Source organism: Arachis hypogaea, chromosome 12, assembly GCF_003086295.3.
Source record: "Arachis hypogaea cultivar Tifrunner chromosome 12, arahy.Tifrunner.gnm2.J5K5, whole genome shotgun sequence".
Classification (NCBI taxonomy): domain Eukaryota; kingdom Viridiplantae; phylum Streptophyta; class Magnoliopsida; order Fabales; family Fabaceae; genus Arachis; species Arachis hypogaea.
The window spans coordinates 4,123,901-4,144,650 of record NC_092047.1 but is presented as its reverse complement, the minus strand read 5'-3'; the positions used below and the strand labels follow the sequence as shown (position 1 = coordinate 4,144,650).

General features: G+C 30.1%; 2 protein-coding genes across 2 annotated transcripts; both read right to left on the bottom strand.

The window, feature by feature from the left end:
- Positions 1-1,730: 1,730 nt before the first annotated feature.
- Positions 1,731-7,475, bottom strand: LOC112726464 (protein trichome birefringence-like 25). The gene is made up of 3 exons (XM_025775863.3): positions 6,310-7,475; positions 4,787-5,070; positions 1,731-2,811 (listed from the first exon to the last, which is right to left on the bottom strand). The coding sequence occupies exons 1-3, from the start codon at positions 6,626-6,628 to the stop codon at positions 2,038-2,040; spliced, it is 1,377 nt and encodes a 458-aa protein (XP_025631648.1). The 5' UTR covers positions 6,629-7,475; the 3' UTR covers positions 1,731-2,037.
- A 1,282-nt stretch (positions 7,476-8,757) lies between these two features.
- Positions 8,758-13,401, bottom strand: LOC112726463 (uncharacterized). Its single transcript, XM_025775862.3, has 5 exons — positions 12,621-13,401; positions 10,076-12,299; positions 9,808-9,868; positions 9,497-9,720; positions 8,758-9,068 (listed from the first exon to the last, which is right to left on the bottom strand). The coding sequence occupies exons 1-5, from the start codon at positions 12,733-12,735 to the stop codon at positions 9,014-9,016; spliced, it is 2,679 nt and encodes an 892-aa protein (XP_025631647.1). The 5' UTR covers positions 12,736-13,401; the 3' UTR covers positions 8,758-9,013.
- Positions 13,402-20,750: the final 7,349 nt, after the last annotated feature.

Sequence of the window (20,750 nt, the reverse complement as noted above, 5' to 3'; positions counted from 1 at the left end):
ATTAATTCCCTCTTTTTTTCATTTAGTGATTTTCGGTCGTTTTAGATTTTCCTTATTCGAAAGGATCGATTTTGATTCGTTTCTATGGAATCCGAAGCTGAATCATGATTTGGGTTCATAGAATTTTTTTTCAATTTTTTGGTTTTGTTCGTGGCAGTTTGTGAGATTTTGTTTGCGTAATTAGGGCTAGCTTCTATTGTGCAATCTGCTGTTAACTATGATCTTGTATGGTTTTGTGAATTGAACTGAAATTTTTGGTTCTTACGATTTGATTTTGTGTTGTTCACATTGTCTTGTGGATTTCGGGAAGTTATCATTTTTCACCTGAAGATTAGGGATTCCTATAGTGAAAATTAAGGAATATATGTTGATAATGATTATCATATCTGAGATAGAGAATCTGTTTCATATTGTTTGGTTAAGAATTTATAGGAAGATCATTTATAATTTATGCATTAGTTGTATTATCAGTTAATTCAGATAAGTTGCTTCACAAAAATGAAAAACATATTGGGATTTTAAGAATACAATAGAAACTTTGTTCAAACATAGCGTTTATAACATGAGCATCTTTTTTTTAACTCTTAACCACCAATATCCGGAATCTATTCTAGTCTGACATAGCGAAAAAAGTTACATACCTAACATGGACAAGTTGGGTTAGCTCACTACAAGGATAAAACTTTAAATCTGCTGGTTTTTTTCAAGCAAAAACAAGTGTTAAATTAAGCTACCCAAATGTTTGGTTCTACTTCTGTAGAATTGATTCTAAGTAGTATTAGTTCTACCCGGATTGATTTTGTGGCAAGTGATGCAAGTTTTTGTAGTTCCTCTATAAGTGATTTTTGATGGAAAGTAAAAGGAATTTACTTCTATCATAATCAATTTGAGAAGGTAGAATCAATTTTTAACTTGTAAGATTCAAACATAATGTTACATTGTTACTTGGGTAGAATCAATTTCACTCAAACATATTTATGTTTTGCCGTGCAATTGGCTGGCTATTCCATTCACGGTTGTAACAACGGTTGAGTCGATGGTCGAGTCATGTCCTAATAGGTGAGGTAACTTGCATGGATCAACCTACCAAGTTTGCGAAATTTTGTGTATAAAACATTTATGAATATCTAATTTTTTGTTGGTTATTCTAAATTCCTAGTGTTTTAGTTTTTAGTTATGTCTCCCATGCCCACTTCTTTTGTTTTAAACCATTTAACTGTTAATAGGGTGACTGTTATTGACTTTGTGTATTGTAACCTTTCAGGATCCATTCATCAAACCAGATCAGAAGAAGTATGAAAACCAATCTGCATCCAAGTAGGAGAAAAAAATGTCACAGAAGTTTTCATTAATGGATGTGAACTAAAGTTTGTTTCTTGAGCTTTGTATGCTGTTTCAAAACATTATGGTGCTCTCTTTAGTTAATAAATACTGAGATTTTGAGTGAAGTGTTGACCATATCTAGATCAAAATCACAAGTTCTAGAAAATTGGTTCATATTTCAAAGATTTTTTCTTTCATCCATGTATATTGTCAAGTGTCATTCTGCATTGTGGTGGTTAATCCACTAATCAACCGTGCTCTTTTTATTTATCCTTATCAATTTACTTTGAAATGCTTACCATTTAGGACTGGGTCAGACTCTTCTAAAGTGAAGAAATTGATAAAGCGAAAGAGTGAGAGTTTAATCACCTTTGAATCAAGGTAGTAGGGGTTCACACATAACAGAATTTACAAATTCAACAATTATTAATGAATCGTTTTAGGAGATCTTTTCCCTTTCGAATTATTAAGTACATAAACATTTCTATTGATGAAAATTTGACAATGACACTAAGTGTGAATGTTTAAACCAAGGTTCCATACAAAATAAATCAAGTCCAAACCTCATTTGTGCATTGCAAACTTTGATTTCACTTTACAGTTCAATGTACAATATATGAAGCTCTTCCTAATTGTATATGGTTTAAACTATAAGAACTTTTGAGATAAAACTCCCATGTATGAAAAGAATTTGTAATTGTACCTGATCATAGATTAAGGATTCACTAACATTTCCATTATTATGTCATTCCAAGAATCAATTGGTCCTGGCAAACACCAATGTAAGCAATCATTTTGAACTTTTGCATTCTTATCTTTGGCAAAGGGTTGGTACTGTCTGTATGGTCCTGGATGACCATCTGGTCTCAACAATGATAGAAAAGTTGTGTCCAGAAGTTTCAATTTCGCAGCTTTATCCGATCCTGACGATACTGCTTTCGCGAATTCTTCAAGTTCAATACCTCTCATGGTGGAATCTACATCAATCATTTCTATTTGACCCTCTTTGAAAGGAACTGTTCTATTACAATACCCTCCACTGAACCACTCGCCATTCTCAAAGTGATCAGGTGTCGTCGTTCTGAAGAAAATTGTCGCCTTGTGACTTGATTTCACAAAGAAGTCTAAAACTAGCCCGATCGCCTTTCTGTATGCATAGTCAAATCCGAAATCAGTTAGGTTCTTTCCAGGACAGTAATGACATCCAACAATTGTATTGTTTTCGTGGTAAATCGCGGTCTTGAGGAACCATTTCCCGCCACCAATCAAAACAAAATCAAAAGTTTCATATTGTTTAGTCCAAAGGGTGTCAAGAGTGTCAAGATGAAGCTGTGTCTCTGAAGAGGAAACTCCATCCATGTCCTCAAAAATTGTTGCTTTGATGAGAAAAGGAGTCCATATTACTGAGAGTGTGAAGTTGTGAGATGGGAATTTCCATATCTTTGATCTGTATTCTTTGTCATGGTAGATCTCAACAGCTGGTTCTACCTACAAAAGAATAAGACCATTGGAGTTTTGATCTTGGTAGGTACATAATTTGTAGGGACAAGGCAATTCATGACAATTCATAAAAGAAATGATGTAATCTTACACCTACTAACTATTAATCTCTTTTTTTTTTTTTTCCTTTTCTTTTTATTGTAATGGAGTCTGCTACATAGTTTAAACTGAGATTTTAATTCTGTTATAATTTATGAATCATGTTTATAAAATAAGGGATTTTTTTTTTTAGTATTTTTGTTTTTATAAAGATATGAGTATCATGATTTAATTACAAGACCTATATTATTTAACATAACTCTTAAAAATTGATAATTTGTATTGGTAAAACATGTGATTGAAGCTAAGCTTAACCACAATAACTAAAAAGGATTAATAATCATTAACATGGTATGATTCATTGTGACATCAAGGAAGATACTCTCAAGTGTATTATTACAAGCACTTCAAGTGTTCCACTCATGAAAAGTAAGTTGATATAAACAAAAAAAAAAAGATTTTTTTTACTATTATTTTTTATAAAATTCTAAAAATAAAAACAGAAAATGAAATCTCAAATCAAATTCACCCTTAAATTTCATTATTTTCATATTACAAAGTACAAACTATCACAAGACTAATCTTAAAGGATGATTAATAGTTAACTAAAATCATTGATTAAAATTACTGAAATACCAGAATTCCAAAAACATTTAAATTTTTTTCTAATGGATGAACCTACTTAATAAAAGACACTTCTATTTGAACTTTTTAGAAGGCAGCATTGGACCAACCATTTAATATAAGCACCAGCTGTCTCCCACAACATGTGATCCAAAAACAGCTTCATTAACAAATTGACAAGGATTATCATAAAATGTCACATAGTGCAAGCTGTTACACCATAGTGCTCATAATTCACATTATGAAAAACCACTATTATATAATTGATTTGGACCATTCTTCCAGATCTTGATCTAACTACTAAACTATATGTTCAACTAATTTTATGTGTGACTAATACAAACATTATTTGAGACAAATTCACATGGCTTTAGTTTATATTATTCTTTATGTTTAAATGGTGAAAATTCAGGTGAAGTCAATTTCACGTGAAGTTGATAACTGAGAATCGTTAAATAATTTGAATTATTAGACTAAATTTTTATCTAACAGCTCTCAGTTATCAACTTCACGTGAAGTTGACTGCACCTGAGTTTCCACCCATTTAAAAATAGAGAGAAATCAAGGAATATATTCCTATACTGATTTTTTCAAAATCGATTGTGTGTCTCCAAATGAATAATATTCTCATTAGGAACTACTAATCATAAATAAAACTGAGTTTGTTGCATTGAGACTAGCTTAATACTCCATGCTAAAGTATATTTATAATAAATTAAGACCTTATTATCTTTGGTCAACTGACTTAGAATTTACCTATTTTATTGTGAATTTATCTAAATATAAAATGTTATGTATAACAATTTTTTTTCTAGAGAATTTGGTACACATTATACAATAAGAAATATATTAGAGGATGCAAAGTTAAATGAGAGAATTAAAGTTGTATTTGGGAGTTGATATAGGATTAAAAAAAATATTAACTCACATAAATTTAATTAAGGATAAAATATGGGCCACATTTTTCTTAACATCTATATCTTTTATGTTTTAAAATAGAATTAATAGTCAAAATAGTTACTAAAAAATCACATATGCATTAATTAAATTTTTAAAAAATTAGGCATCTAAAAATACTGTGGCGAATTAGATTTCAATTTGGTCAGTTAAATAATAACACTTGACGTAAATAATTTTGTAACACATTATCATCTAATTAACAAAAGAACCAACTTGATTTACTGTTGTATTGATCTTTTAAGAATTAATTTAAAAATTACATAATTTTTTCAAGTATCATTTTGATCTTTAACCTAACAATTACTAAATGAGTTAAGATAACTAAAGGAAGTGAAAGTACCTGAGATAGAATGCAAAGAAGGGATTGCACATGGTTGCGTGAGATGGAATCACCAATGAAAGCAAATGATTTATTTCTCATGAAATCAAGAAACTTTCTTGGATTAAACTTTGGTAGTTCACACCCTCTTGGACTCCACCTCCAATAAAGGTACCCTGAATCAGACCTTCCATTTTTCATGCAATTTTGATGATGCTCAATCAAATTGCAACTCTCATTTGTGTACATTGGACCAGATTTATCTGCCACCCATTCTCCCACAAATAGATCACATTTTTCTGCTCCTAAATCAGATTTTTGCATAACTAGTTAGTTAAAACAAGCACTTGTCTAGAACCATTAATACATAACAAGTTAGAATCACATATACTAACAGAATAAAACGTTTTATATAATTATTCAATCATATCTATTTTTTTTGAATAACTATTTGTGGTGTATGAAACTGTTTTCTACTATCAGTGCACCAAAATTAAATTCTACTAAAAGAACAAATTGATAACAAATTAATACGTAAAATGTTTTTATGTAGATGGCAATGAATAAATTAGCCCATTTTAGATTTTCTCTTGATTATTAAAAAAATTGATTTTTTTTAAGATTCTAAAACATTTCTTACTTTTTAGGAGTTTTTTAGAGGCTAAATTGATGGTTTAATCTAAGTGTTTATATTATTTTAGACCAAGGTTTGAAGTTCTAACATCAAAATTAACATTTGCATAAGGTCACATTTCATTTCAACAAGAAAACAATCACTTATAGGTTATCTCATATTATTATTGTACTTACTAGGTTATTGGTTAAAAGAAGAAGGAAAAGAACACATGAAAAAACAGTAGTGTTGAGGAGGAAACATGTTTTGTTGCAAAAGAACATGATAGAGGAAATAGAGCTAAAAGTGGAAGGTGACAATGCACATAATGCAAAAACGACAAAAGCTTTTAAGTAGTTTTTTTCCTTCATTTTGTTTAACATTTCAATGCTTGAAAACTTCACCCCAAAAAAAAACCTATAATCATAAACTAATAGTAATTTAGAGACATAAACATTTGAACTTTCCATAAACTAGTTGGTTTATTTTACTTTATTTGGCTTCTTAAAACCCCCACTTTAGCTCACACAGTCACACTAGCAAGTTGTTTTTGATGTCATACTACAAAGAAATGACCCAAAAAAGGAAAAGTGGAAACAAGTAATAATTAATTAATTAAAGAACTTAGAAGTTTGAACAAATCCTCTAGTGTGCATATAATCACTAGATCAAGTAAATAACTTAAGATTTATCTCACTTTTTTAAGAAGATTTAAACATAACTAAATTATATTCTATTTCTACATGTAAAATTATTCATATGTTTTTTTTATCTAAAGTTTTTATGTGAGAACGGATCATCAAACACTAGAAGATCCTCTTCCAAAACAAACCTTAAAGATGGTTTAGAAAGCTTTGGAAATCCATGCATGTTTCCAATCCTAATGAACAAGAAGATCACAAAAAATAAACTAAAAAACAAAAACTCTTACCATTTTGAGAGCTTTGGCTTTTGTTGTTGTTTGATGAAAAATCAACAGAATCAGATGATGCTTCAAGAGGAAGATGAAAAACAGGGGACTCTGTTTTTTCCTCTGCCATTGGAGGAGGAGTTTCTTCCATCACCATTGATGATGATGATGATGATGATGATGATGATGATGATGATGAAAAGCTGAATGAATCCGGCAATAGAAGCCGAAAAGCAAGACCTAAACAGAGGAATGACACTGCAATCTTAACACAAACATTGTTCTGCATTTGCATTGTTGAAAATTGCTTTGGATCAGACCTCATAATCTTCTTCACCATGAAAAAACAGAGGAGCTTAAAAAACAGAGGAAGTAAAGAGAAAAATTAAAAGGAAGCTTAGTTCCTTTAATGTAACAAACTAAACGGTGAAATTAAGCAATTATTGTTATATAAGAGGGAAATGGGTGTCATTGTTTGCAATAAAAAAAGGAACTTGTTTTCAGCATAATTCTTGTTGTTGTGATAGTAACGTTTGTATTTAATTTAGGTTCTGTTTGTTGGTAGTGCAAAATATAAAAATAAAAAAAAATAGCATATAATTATATATGGTGACATGTACCATGTGAGTGCTATAAATGGGGCTAAAGAAAAAAAGAAATATTTTTTTTTATGAAAATTCAAAATTAATTATATAAAAAAAACGAATAATTTTGTGGAATTGTGGGTAATGTCCCTAGCAGTGAACCTTCCTTGGCAGGGAAGAATGTGTGTCATTTGATTTTGGTCCTCCAACATTGTTCTTTTTTCTTTTCTTTTCTTTTTTATTCCTTTTGTTCTCAGCATGTGCTTGTGTAATTTTTTTTTTTTTTTTTTTTTGAAAAAGCTAGTGTAATGTTCATAGATCTATAAATCAAGTAAACTATTAGATCCTATTTGTCTTATTTTCACCTAAATGACTCTAACTATTTTTGTTAAAATAAGTTGAGTTACTATCAATTTTTTGTCAATTAATAAAGATAGAATCTAAAATCATAAAGTAAAAAATAAAGGGAAAAAAAAAGGTTTGAAAATTGGAATCACTTGAACAATACAAGTTTTTGCAACTATAATAATAACACTCTCACTCACTCTATTTCACATGGACAAAGATAGAAGTACCTTGAAGGTGTTGGACACCAATTTTGCCTTTTTGTGTTTGGGTGAAGAATGGTGAATCTCTTTGAGTAGTTGAGTAACATCAAAGGCATTTGTTGATTGTGCATCTTATTAATTGTTTCACCAACTTCATTCAAAGAAATGAACCCTCACCTTTTTTTAGTTCCATTTCATTTATTATATATGGATAAGTATTCTTTTTGTGACATTTTTTAATTTTCTTTTAGGTCCATTAGATTTAGTGTGTTCCTTATTATAATACTCAAACTCTTACTTTCTGTGAAGAAATAAAGCATCTCTTGGGATTAGAGGGTTTTAGTTTGAGGACACAAAGCACTCAATTACAAGACAAAAGATATTGTAAAGTGATATAATCACTCTTGAATTTGTAATTTTTATCATGTGTAAATTCTATCATCTTAATTCAAGAATGATTTAAGCTATTATTTTTTCATTTTGCCAATATTTTCACTTTAGAAAAACTTAATTCTAAATTTTTAATTACAAACTCAATAGATATCTTATCAAACTTTGGGTAACAAAATATAGGAATTTTTTTTCCCTCTAAAACTAAACAAATAAAATTTGGAAAATGGAAATGACAAGAAAATATATACACACTCTTTTTTATGTGCAATGTGCCAATGTAAGTAACAAGAAGGGTATTTATTATCCAATTTTTTTGAAAGGAAAGGGTAGTATTAATTAATCAAAAGATCCAAGATATCTAAATGGACTAAATTACATATTTCACTCACATAATATTTAGTATAGTAAAAGCTAATTTTATTAAAGAATGTGCTACTAAATTTTCCCTTACTTTTAATATGAAATACTTGACATATTCTAAATTTTGACAAAAGATTTCTACAATTAAAAATGATAGTGCCAAATATAATTATTATATGATGTCTTACCCGTTGAATATATAATAATGGCATAAAGCAAGGAGTGTGAGTCTAAATATACAAACATCTAAGCTCACAAATCTATTGGTTGTATATTCATTTCATGTAAATTTCTCTAATGCATGAACTCTTTTCCAGTTTCTTATGAACAAGTTGAATGATCTTTTGAATTTGAAGAACAAATTCACCAATAACAACAAAACTCTCAAAATTTTGATAAAATCTTCCTAATATGTGGTTTATTTAAGTAATTTAATATCACCTATCTTCAAAGAATCCCAAATAATATATCTTTCATTATTCATTATAAATGCAAAACTATATGCCTTGTAAACAGATCAAGGAATATAGTTACATATAGTATGCTACATGAAATCTAGAATAAATGGAACACTCAATCCTCAATTTTTAACTTTGCTAAATCTACTTGATTAAATCAAGCTCAAAATTTTTTCTTCAACTATAGAAGAATGAAAATTTTACATGTAGTATTGTATAATCTCTATGCAGGAAATATATATATATAGAATAAAATAAATGCAAGTAACTTTGCTACCAGTTCAAATAAAATTTCCATGATGTGATTCCAATAATGTTTACAAATCTGCATGAAGATGGAACAAGAAGCCTTATCAAAACCTTCTTTTTTTATATATTTTTTTTATGCATCTGTTCTTGGTACTTTCATGCCAAATCCATGTTTTGCTTTCTCCACTCTGAAATGGTCAAAGACAAGAGAGTTAGCAACTAACCCTAAGTCCCTAACTGATGTTTGTTATATATATTTAAAAGTTTGTGTGAAGGAAAAATCATGCACCGAATTCGTGTACTCGTTTTACATTGGACATCGTACTGACTCATCCTTGATCCACCATTGGATTGGATTTCAATGGTGTCGATTATGGATGAGACGGCGCAACGTCCCATGTAAAACATACAACAAACATTTCTCATCAAATTATCATATTCAAGCACTAGAGAAATATGGTACTAACATCAGAATTGTGTAAAGCTTTAAGTAACATCTTAAAGAATAGTGACAAGAACAAACAAATGATTGAAAAACCATGGTTTCAGCATATCAATAATTATTACTATTATTATTAAATCAATGGAGCAGAATCATCATAAACCAAGGACTTACGTCGGCGCAAGTCTGCCAAGGCACTCTAGCTCTTCTCCAGTGTCTTCATCTAGGATTCTCCCGGAGATTTCGACGATGTAAGATCTGTCGCTGTCACGGGGAAGTCCTCTTCCAGAAAGCAAGTCCAAATCTCTTTGGTGAAGCTCCCTACCATTCACAAAAATGCCGGTATTTCCACCAGCACATTTTTCCGACATAGGATAATTGAACTCTTCTATAAATGGCTGCAAGAGATTCCAATTTATTCACTTATATTGACCACAAGATCAGCAATATCATAAATGAAAGTGTGACAGAATATTACAACTTACTGGAATTATTCCAAGACAAGGTCCACCCATGACGCCCCAGAATCCGGCCCGAGAATCATACCTAATGAAGCAATAAAACAAATCAGTCACTACAATTCATAAGCAATCAGTAGAAAATTCATCATTTACCAGCAAAATTGTTAGTTTAAATTTCAAAGCTTAACTCATTTTGATACTTTTAGCATTTTTCATTTGAGTCCTTTGATACATATCAATCTAACATCAAAGTTGCAAATGAACGAATAGGTGGAATCTAAAGCATACGAACCAGTAATTTCCGGGACGAATGGATCCAGCTAGCTTTTCCGCCTTCTTGATTGCACGATCCGACAAGGGCTGTCCATTTATGGAAACTTTGCATTTGCCATGATCATCGGTTCCATTAGTTTGAGAAGAATCCCTGAAACCTTTCTTGATAAAGCTTGCGAAAAATGATTCACCACCCTTGTTAGATCTGAGATGATCATGTTCTTGGCTTGCATAGCCGGTATCCTGGGAGGCTCCGGAGTTCGAATAGTCATGGACAACCATTTCGGTTGCAAGCACCACCTCTTTCAAAGAAGTTTGCCTTGATGAGGGAACCTTGTCTACTATTTTGCCTTTTTCTTGTTCCGACCGACTACTTAGGTTGCCTTTACCAAACCGGTTAATCACACGGTTATTATCACTGAAATCAAAATGCTCTTGAAGAGGAAATCCAGCAGGTGGGGGAGATATCACTGCTTTATTCAGGGGAGCAATGGACTTTTCGGCTTCACCTTCGGCAATCATAATTTCTGGACTGTTTTCATCCTCTGAGGTACCTAGAGACGAAGAGGGGAAACTTTGTGTCTCTTGGGGCTTTCTAGAGTTCATTCTTGACTCCACAACTGGCACAGGAGACTCTCTATCCACCGAGTGAAAATCATAGCCAGCATAATCATCTGAAGAGAAGTTAACACCACTTGTGTTCACAGCCTCATTGGCAGTATCTTTGATCGCTGTAGTAGTTTCCTTCACTTCCGAATTAAGAGAGATAATTAGCTTCTTATTGCTGATAGCAAAGCTTATTTCTGAAGAACAAGCCCCACACCTCACTTTTTGCCGCCGTTTTTTCACCACAACCAATGCTTTGATAGGAAGTTGTAGCAACTCAAAGCAATTATAACATGTGATGAACGGAGAACCACCAGCTATAGGATGGATATACCGAGCACCACTTCCTGGCATTACTTTTCGAGGAAGGGTTCGGACAGACTTAGCCATGTTAGAGTTATAGTCACCAGTAGGCCTTCTAGCACGTAATTGAGTTTCATGAACAGGAGGAATGGCAGTTCTTGAACCATGAACATGAGGATCAAATGTCCCCGGAACCTCATGATGGTACAACATGGGATCATTCGGGGTATCAAGGAATCTACTATTAACAAATGCAGGATTTGGTTGTGTCGGCAATGAACCTCTGCGTTTGTTGTCGTAGCAAAAAAAGCAAGCGCAGGAAGGTGGATGAAGCATTGCATTATGTGCATAGAGTTCATATGAATCTGAACTAGTATCAAAATACCGGCCGGGAAAGTAAGGATGCATTGGTTGTTGTGGGAACTGATGGTAAAGCTGATTTGGACCTCTCCTCATTTGGGCAGCGAAAGGATCCCCGAATCGAGGAATGTAATTTGGATTATGCATTGAAGGATGGAAGTTTGACATAGCCATTTCATGACTACTTGTATAACCATACGGATCACGATGATAATCGAAATAAGGTGGCCCAGGTGCATGTTTGTTAGGGCCAAATAACTGCCTTGAAATAGTCCTGTTCGACCTGTCCGAAGACCAAGTGTCCCGGCTGCCATAAGGATCTGGCGAAACTGTCCTTCCTTCGGGACGAAACTGCTCTTTAGAACTATTACCCACTTCAGGAGACCGGTTCAACTGATTTGTTAACTCGTCCAGCTTCCTTAGAAGCTCGGCGCGATCTTGCTCGAGGTGCTGAACCCTGCTTGCACCATCCATGTCTTTCTCACTCCTCCATTGCTTCCCATAATTGTAAGGGAAACTAGAATAGCTGCTTGAAGTTCCCTCATCAGGATAGTTCAAAGTGGAAAACCTCACACCTTCTATATCAACAGGTGGCTTTCTCCAAAATTCCATCTCATTTCTTTCCCCATTTCGCCAATTAGACATGCTCTCGAATAATTCGGGCCCTTTTTCATGCGAATTTTGTTCCGGCTGCCCTCTTCTTATTGATTTACTATCCCCTTCATCCTTGTTTACATTCGAATCAAAACCATTCTTCGAAATCTCACTCTCGTATCCATTTTTCACTTTCTCCAAATCTATTTGACCATACCTCGAGGAGCCACCATTCGACTTAACATCAATATCCGAATTATTACTCAAGTCAACCACACCTTTCCCCCTTGAATTTCCCAATTTAGCTCCATCTCTTCCAACTATTTCTTCGTCTGATATCTCCGATAAGGCACCACTTCCATAACCCTTATTATGCTTTGCTGCAAACAAAATCCATAATAAGAAATCAAAACATCCAACCCCTTTTCCATGCTTTTGTAATGTTCTTCAAGTTCAAAAGATCATAACTCCACTAATTCACATGCCTGATTGCTATATTTTGCAGTAACTTAAAAACCCTTTAATTTAGTTGAATTGCTTAAAAACATAACCAAATTTTAATCCAAAATTTTGCATCATAAACATGTCTTACCAAAATGACCTATAAATCATAATCATAACCTACATGAACTAGAACACCAAAACAATCCAAGAATTAAACAAAGCATAAGAAAAAGAGGAATCAAAGAAAAAGGGTTTACCTCTAAGAACAGCACCACAACCACCACATTGATAAACAGAGTAATCAGCAAGCTCAGGAAGCAGATTCTGGCACTTGGGGCACCTCACCAACCGCATTTTTGAAGAATCCTCCATTGTCAGAGACACAACAAAGGAGGGTTCTAAGCTCTCTAACCAAACACCACCACCATAACCAAACAAACTAAAAAAAGCAAGACTTTATGGTAGAAGCTTCACCATTTCAGCAAAAAGTGAAAACTTGGCTCTCAAAAACAACAAAAATGTTTGAAAGTGAAGTGACCAAACTTGTGGGGTGGCACCAAAATTACAATAAAATAAAATAAAAATAGAAAGGTGGAATTTTTCACACCGAGAAAGAGAGAGAGAAACAAAGATTGCTCTTTTATAATGTTTGGTCTTGTTTTCTTTCCTCTTAGAATCTAAACAGCAAAAAGAGCAAAACTAAGGAGGAAAAGGGGGTAATTTGAGAAGCACAAAAGTGGGGACAAAATTTCCTATGGGAATCTTAGAACTATGCAAAATTGAGCTCTTTTTTAATTAAAATAAAATAAAATTCATTGGTTCATTTCGTTCAATTCCAATTCCATTCCACATAATTAGTTAAAAATGGCAACTTTATGTGTGCTGTGTTGGGTTTTGGGGAGAGAGAGAGAGAGAGAGAAAGAAAGAGAGAGAGAGTAAAATAGTCATGTTGAAATGGTTTTGTTCATGGTTGTACGGATCAATGGCAGTGTTTGTTGGCAAAAACGAGAGAAAAATCCAAAACCAAAGACAAAGAGTACTTTTATATTCATGTTATTAATTATTAATTAATATTATTATGTTTAAGTCTAGGATTTGGATAATTGAGGTACTATATGGAAATTATTTATTGGTGATTATATTTTTTAAATAAGACAAATATAAAAGGATTTATAAATTCATAAATTCATTTTATTTATCTTCAGTAAAATAGTTTTATATCTATCATTAAATAATTTATGAGAAAAGGACAAATAGGTCCCTAACCTTTTGTCTCGCGGACATTTTCGTTCCTGACCATTGAAAAATACTTTTAAGTTTCTGACCTTCACAAAACTTGGACGGATCAGTCCCTGACGGAGACATTTGGACAGATCAGTCCCTGACGGAGGCATTTGGACAGGGACTGATCCGTCCAAGTTTTGTGAAGGTCAGGGACTTAAAAGTATTTTTCAATAGTCAGAAACGAAAATATTCGCGGGATAAAAGATCAGGGATCTATTTGTACTTTTCTCATAATTTATATACATAAAAAAAACTATTAATTTTACTGTATTAATAGTATAAAATAATTTATATAATAGATTTATTAAAACAAAGTTCTAAAGACAATTATTTTTACTTACTTATACATAACTTCACCAATTCCAATTCTTAAATGTCAAAATGAAATATAATATAAAATGAAGGGCCAAAGGGTAACAAAATCATCCTCTATGTCAAAGGAATGAATCAAAGACTTTTGAAGGAATCCATATCAATTGATTTCACATGGAATTGGAAAAGAGAAGGTTCTAATTAACACTGCTTATTAATGTTTTAGATTAGGTCTATTTGATGAATTCAATTGGAAATGGTCTTTCAAATTGAGTTTAGAAGAGCTCCAATATTACTCGGTTTGTTAGGCTAACAACTATTCAACGGATATCATTTAATTAGAGTTGTTTTTAGGGGCAATTTAATTAGAGTTTTACTTAGTCTCAATCATTCAGATTAAAGTATTATTTTGCTTTCTAATATTTGGACTAAGTCTTAATTCAATTTTTAATGTTTTAAATGTCTTATTTAGTTTTAAAATTTTTTAAATATCTTATTTAAATTCTAAAATTTTTTAAACAAATTTAATATTATCCTAATGTCTTATTTTAGTATATAAGTAACATCGACTCACTAATGATAGCCAACTTAAATTTTTTTTTATTCTAGAGCATTGATGATTGATTGATAGGATTTTAAGATTTTTTTTTTATTTTACAAGAAAGAGATTGAGAAGAAAAAATATTATAAGAAGGTTTTATTATATTTCTCTAACACAAAAAAAAATACATAACTTAATAATAAGATTGTTAACGTCCGCATCACTTACTGTCTTAACTATTTTTGTAAATTTAGCGATAAGAAAACATTGAACTCGTTTAAAATTTTTTGGAACAGAAATAAAACGTTTAAAATGTTAAGGACTAAATTAAAATTTTGTTTAAATATTAGAGACTAAAATAGTATTTTATTTCAATAATTTATTATATAGCTTTTTTATATTTTAAAATATAATTATTATAATTTCAATTAAATGAAACAATTGTACAAAATATTTAATTATGGTCAATATGCTTTTTATGTTGATGTCAAACCAAGACTAGAAGCATAATCTTATTCTTACAAGAAAATAAAATAAAATAAAATAAAATAAAATAAAATCAATATCCAGCTTGCATTCCTGTTTCTAACAACAAATACTCTGTCACTAACCACACGTCTAGCCCTTGAAAATAGAATATTAAATATGAAAAAAACACACTTCTTTAGGAAAAAATAAAAACAAAATTCTCATACTAACAAGTAACAAATAAATAAAGAAAAGTCAACGTGCCCTTAAACCACATGTTTTTATAAAATTCAAGGGATTTCATGAAGAAAAACAATTTGAGTGGTTCCAAGAATATTATAAAACATAACTTATATAAAAACATTAAAATTTTCATTGTATTATTTCTTTAACCAAATAATTATTGCACTTATTATAAATATTTCAAAAAAATTATTGATTATGAAAGATAGTAAGAATAATTTCATTAAAATAATAAAAATATAGATATAGATTTGATTTTGGATTTGGTCATAATAATTAGTAAGAATGAGTTTTGGTTTGGGAGAGAAATAAATGAATGAATGAAAGAGGAAGAGAGAGAAGCTAAGAGGCGTAGTTAGTAGTTACGTTAAAGTAGTGAATTCTGACAAGTCAATTTATTCTGACAGGTCTTATTATCACTTGGCTCTTCTATCTTTCTCAATCTCTAATGTGAAAGAGATCACTAAGTCTATGACTATGAAAGATGATATATCTCAAAAGTAACAAAGTAATTAAAAAAGAATTTATATAATTAATGTATTATTTTGGTTGCATATGATATATTATAATTCGACATATTTAGAATTAATTTGTTAACAATTAAAATTTTATTTAAAAAATTTTTGTTAATAAATAAATCGTAGCATGTAAAAAATAAATTCAAATTTTTAACACTTATAAATTATTTAAATAATCACAGTCAAATAATAAAAAAAATTTAGAAATAGGACTGACAATGGGTAGAGTAGGATTTAGACTTTACCCTAATCTTATCCGCGGGTTGAAAACTTTCTTAAAATTCTACCCTACCCTACCTGCGGGTTGAGAATCTCTCAACCCTAACCCTACCCGCACATTATAATTCTAAACTCTACTCTACCCGACTCTACCTGCAAAAAAATAAATTTTTTTTAAGTAAATATAAAATTCAACCATTCTAAATTTTATACATATTAATAAAATTGAAAATAAAAAATTAAGTTCAAATTAAAATTAAAAACAATAAAATCTTAAAGAAATTCAACATAAAATTATAAATAATATAATTATCAAATAACTTAGTGGTTATTTCAAGTTTTATAAAAAGAATATTGTAAGTTTAACATTCACTTTCTTCACTACATACATAACTTTTTTACATATATATTATATTATATATTAAAGATGCAGGTAGAATAGGATAGGGTATACACTGAACTCGTGCTCTACCCTGCTTGCAGGCAAATTCGCACCATATCCTATCCTATTCACAATGGGTTAGGTAGATAACTCTATCCAAATGGGTTGATTCGAATTGAGTACCTGCAGATAAAATATATATTGTGAGTCCTAGTTAGAAAACAACTAAAAAAAAGTTACATAAAAGAGAATGTACTATTTAAGTATTTATAATAGGAAAATTATTTTTATTGAAAATAGTAATATTTGAAAAATAATAATAAATTATTAAAAAAGGGATAGTTGATATATATATATATATATATATATAATGAATAGTTAATAAGTGATATAGTTTTGAACAATTAGTTTAATTTATTTTATCCTTAATTAGATATATAAAAATATTTATTTAAGATAAAAAATAGTAATTAAAAAATATTTTAGATGATAAAATAGAAAGACAATTATATTCTTGCTTCTTTTCTTTTTCTTTCATTTTTCATAAGATAAATAATATTCATAAATCTGTATCTATATATAGATATGTATTAGGTGGGCCCTATATAGGTCCCCACAATACTGGATACTGTACATGGTCCCAATGCAACTATCCTGTATAGTTATTTAATTTTTGTTTGTCCTTTTTGGAATTTTAGTGTGTTTTTTTATACCACCCAAAGGGCCAAAAATATAAGAAGGAGAGGGAGAGAAACCAACCCAAATGAAGATTTCGTTTTCCATACAGTGTTACCGACATGTCTTATTGTCTTTGACTTTTGCCAGTATTTCATGTGCTGGGATTTCTAGCTTAGTTGGGCAAATGTTTTTAATTAATTATACTACTTTTTTAGGTAAAAGTTAGCAATAGTATTTTTTCGAAATGTGAGTTGATTAGATTGTTATTTTTAAGTGTGGAATTGTTTAATTAGAAAACAAAAATTGGGCCGTTTGAGTTCGATTTGTGAGAAGTACAGAAATTAGATCTCTGATTTGTGACAAGTATAGAAATCAAACCGTTCGATTTGTGAGAAATACAGAAACCAGACCGTTCGATTTGTGAGAGGCACAGGAATCGGATCGAGAAATTTCTATTAAAAAATTAAAAGATTTGATATACAAAAATTGGACTCTTCAATTTGTGTATCTTCTATATTTTTTAAAAACACCAAAAATTACAATGTTAAGATATATTACTATTTTACTTTTATTTAAAAAAAACGCCACTAATTATATGTAAGATCTAATAATGCAAACGGCCTTATATATATTATCTTGAACAAGATATAACTTATTAGATTAATTTGCTTGTATGTTGTATCTAAAGTTTTTGAGATTTTCTGATTAATTAGAGCTTTATGTAGGGAAGAATTTATTAGAAAGATAATTATTTATAATTTAATTTTTATCAATTTAAGTTTTTACTATATACCTAATTTTAAGATATAGTATCAGAGTGGTTTTTATCCAAAAATCATTTAGATTTATATTATACAAAAGAAAAACAATATATATAAAGCAAAACAAATAAGATTCATGAATCCAAAAAAAAAAATTATTGTATGAGAAAATATGTTAGAGACATGATATAAGTATTCATATTTTTTTTTTAGTTTTTAATTATATAAAAATTCATAACATTTGTTAGTTTGTAATAAGTTAATTTTTATAGCTGAGTTAATTATATTTATTATAACATATGATATCAAAGTTTATCCTATAATTATTATTCGATTATATTTTTTTAAAAGGACGAAAGATATTATCTTATTAGCGATGATAATTATTTTATTAAATTATATTAAAGACTATAACAAACATGATTCCTAACAGAAATCGTTAAATTAAAAATATATATTTACTATTTTGACTAACCATATTCTAGCATTTAGTACATGATTCCAAACATGACTACTTTTCTATTCACCAAGTTAAATTTAAGGTCGTGTATAAGTGATTATTACAAATTAGTAATTTTAAATGTATCGATCTAAGTAAGTGTTTAATTGTAACGCATAGATAGAGATAAGAATAATCAACCCGTTAATTATGTATTCCATCATGAACACTCATCAATGGTGGCCACATTTAATAATTTGAATGGAAGTTTTAAAGTTTGGTAGATTGCTTCTTCTACTTTATCATGTATGTCAATGGAGTCATCAACAAAGGGGAATGGATCCTCTCAATTAATTAAAAGTTTTCAGTAGCTGTACTAATAATGTTTGAACCATCAATTATTTAAAATGATTTGATATTAATAAGCATGATTAATTTATTTAGTTTTATACAGTATTATATATATTATTATTCTGGATATAGTAGTTGGATATATTTGTTAGTTAAGTTATTTTAAAGTTTAATTTTTTTGTTGGTCTCTATCATTTTAGATATATATATATAATCGAGTTTTTACATTACTTTTAATTTTATAAGTAGATTATTTTTATGTTAAAAATGTTAAAATTAAAAAATATTCTTCTAAAAAAATATGTGGTTAAAAATCTAGTTAGGTTCTTAATTGTGAATATATTCAATTTACGAAAAATATTTAGTTAATTCTAATATTCTTTTATGCTAAGAAAGATTTAATTACAAAATTAAAAATAATTTAGGGACCTAATTAAAAAGAAAAAAAAATATAAAGACTTAACTGAAAATTTGCTAAAACTATAGGAACTAATAAAGTAATTAAACCTTATTTTAATTATCAATAGAACGTTTCTTTTATATAGCCTACTATATGCAGCAATCTATTGGTCAGCAACACACCCTTAATGGAACTTAAATCTGCGACGAATTAGTTTTTGACCTATCGTGGATAACAAAAAAATAATAATAAATAAAGTATACACTATTTAAATAATAAGTCAAAATGGCAAATAAAATTGTATCAATATTATTTTTATAATTGTGGCTTCAATAATATAAACTAAATATTAATGAGGGTTTAAGTATCCCAAAAACGTTTATGCAAGAATACAAACGTTTTTTTTTTAATTATTCACCATAAAACCCTAAAACCGTTTCATGGTTCAAAGCCTTTACATATTACATTATTATTATGACAAATTTTACATTCCTCAAAACGGATTAATTAATTATTAATTAATCATACATGTATATAAATAAACCCATATACATAAACTTTTTCATTTGCAAGTTCACTAATCCATTCCAACATTTTCCCTACAAAATGATACTTGGAATGAAGCACATTTTCTTTTTGCTACAATTATTTTTTATTTCAATTAGGGAAGAAGCATTTTCATTTCAAGAGGGTCATCATCATCATCATCATCATCATCATCATGGAGAGAAATTCAAATTTCCAATTCCAATTCCTATAACAACCGTTCAAGTAACAAATCTTTTGCAAAATGGATTGAGCTTCACAATTCATTGTAAATCAAGAGATGATGATCTTGGTGTTCATGTAGTTGAAAGCAATGGCCAATACCATTGGAAATTCCATAGCAACTATCTTGGGACAACATTGTTCTTTTGTGGTATAACATGGAACAATGGATCAATAGTCTATGATCTTTATAGATACAATAGGGATTATAGAAGATGTTCAACTCATTGTCATTGGATTGTAACAAATGAATTTCTTATTGGTTTTACACAAAAACCTAGACAACAAGATATTACCATATCATGGTTTAATAATAACATAGACATAGTTAATTTCGTCCGAAAATAACTGTCGGCTTTTATGGTTTAAAAATACGATAGTTTTTTTTCGGACGAAAAATATGCTGTTGAAACTTCTCTTAAATTTGTTTTACTTGAATATGATGGTTTTGATTCCATGGTTTTTGACATGATCATGAACTATCCAATGCAATTATGCTACTTATAGCTTTAGCTTAGTTTTGAAGGAAAAGAAAGGGTTATGCATTGTTCTTAATTATCTTCATCACTTTCTTATTATTAACATGAAACTTTTAAGGTAAGGGAGTTTGGATCATTTTTCACTCTTTTTACACTTGTTGATACCATTAAGTTTGATTAGAAATTGTTGTATAAGCAATATATCATCACTTGAATAAGCAATTAGCTAATCCAATGTTATGCTAATATAAATTAGAAGTGATAGATACTTGAGAAAAGGACAAATAGGTCCCTGACCTTTTGTCTCGCGGATATTTTTTTTCTTGACCATTGAATAATATTTTTAAACCCCTGACCTTCACAAAACTTGGATGGATCAGTCCCTCCGTCCAAATACATCCGTCAAGGACTGATCCGTCCAAATGCCTCCGTCAGGGACTGATCCGTCCAAGTTTTGTGAAGGTCAGGGACTTAAAAGTATTTTTCAATGGTCAGGGACGAAAATGTCCACAGGACAAAAGGTCAGGGACCTATTTGTCCTTTT

What these genes read in the sequence shown, in the direction of transcription:
- LOC112726464 (XM_025775863.3), bottom strand. Translation starts at nt 6,628, where the DNA reads ATGGTGAAGAAGATTATGAGGTCTGATCCAAAGCAATTTTCAACAATG. An exon ending in AAGCCAAAGCTCTCAAAATG is followed by an intron (nt 5,071 to 6,309) that starts GTAAGAGTTTTT and finishes AATCTGATTTAG; the next exon opens with GAGCAGAAAAATGTGATCTA. An exon ending in TTCTTTGCATTCTATCTCAG is followed by an intron (nt 2,812 to 4,786) that starts GTACTTTCACTT and finishes ATTCTTTTGTAG; the next exon opens with GTAGAACCAGCTGTTGAGAT.
- LOC112726463 (XM_025775862.3), bottom strand. Translation starts at nt 12,735, where the DNA reads ATGGAGGATTCTTCAAAAATGCGGTTGGTGAGGTGCCCCAAGTGCCAG. An exon ending in TTGTGGTGCTGTTCTTAGAG is followed by an intron (nt 12,300 to 12,620) that starts GTAAACCCTTTT and finishes TTTTGTTTGCAG; the next exon opens with CAAAGCATAATAAGGGTTAT. An exon ending in CTTGTCTTGGAATAATTCCA is followed by an intron (nt 9,721 to 9,807) that starts GTAAGTTGTAAT and finishes AATCTCTTGCAG; the next exon opens with CCATTTATAGAAGAGTTCAA.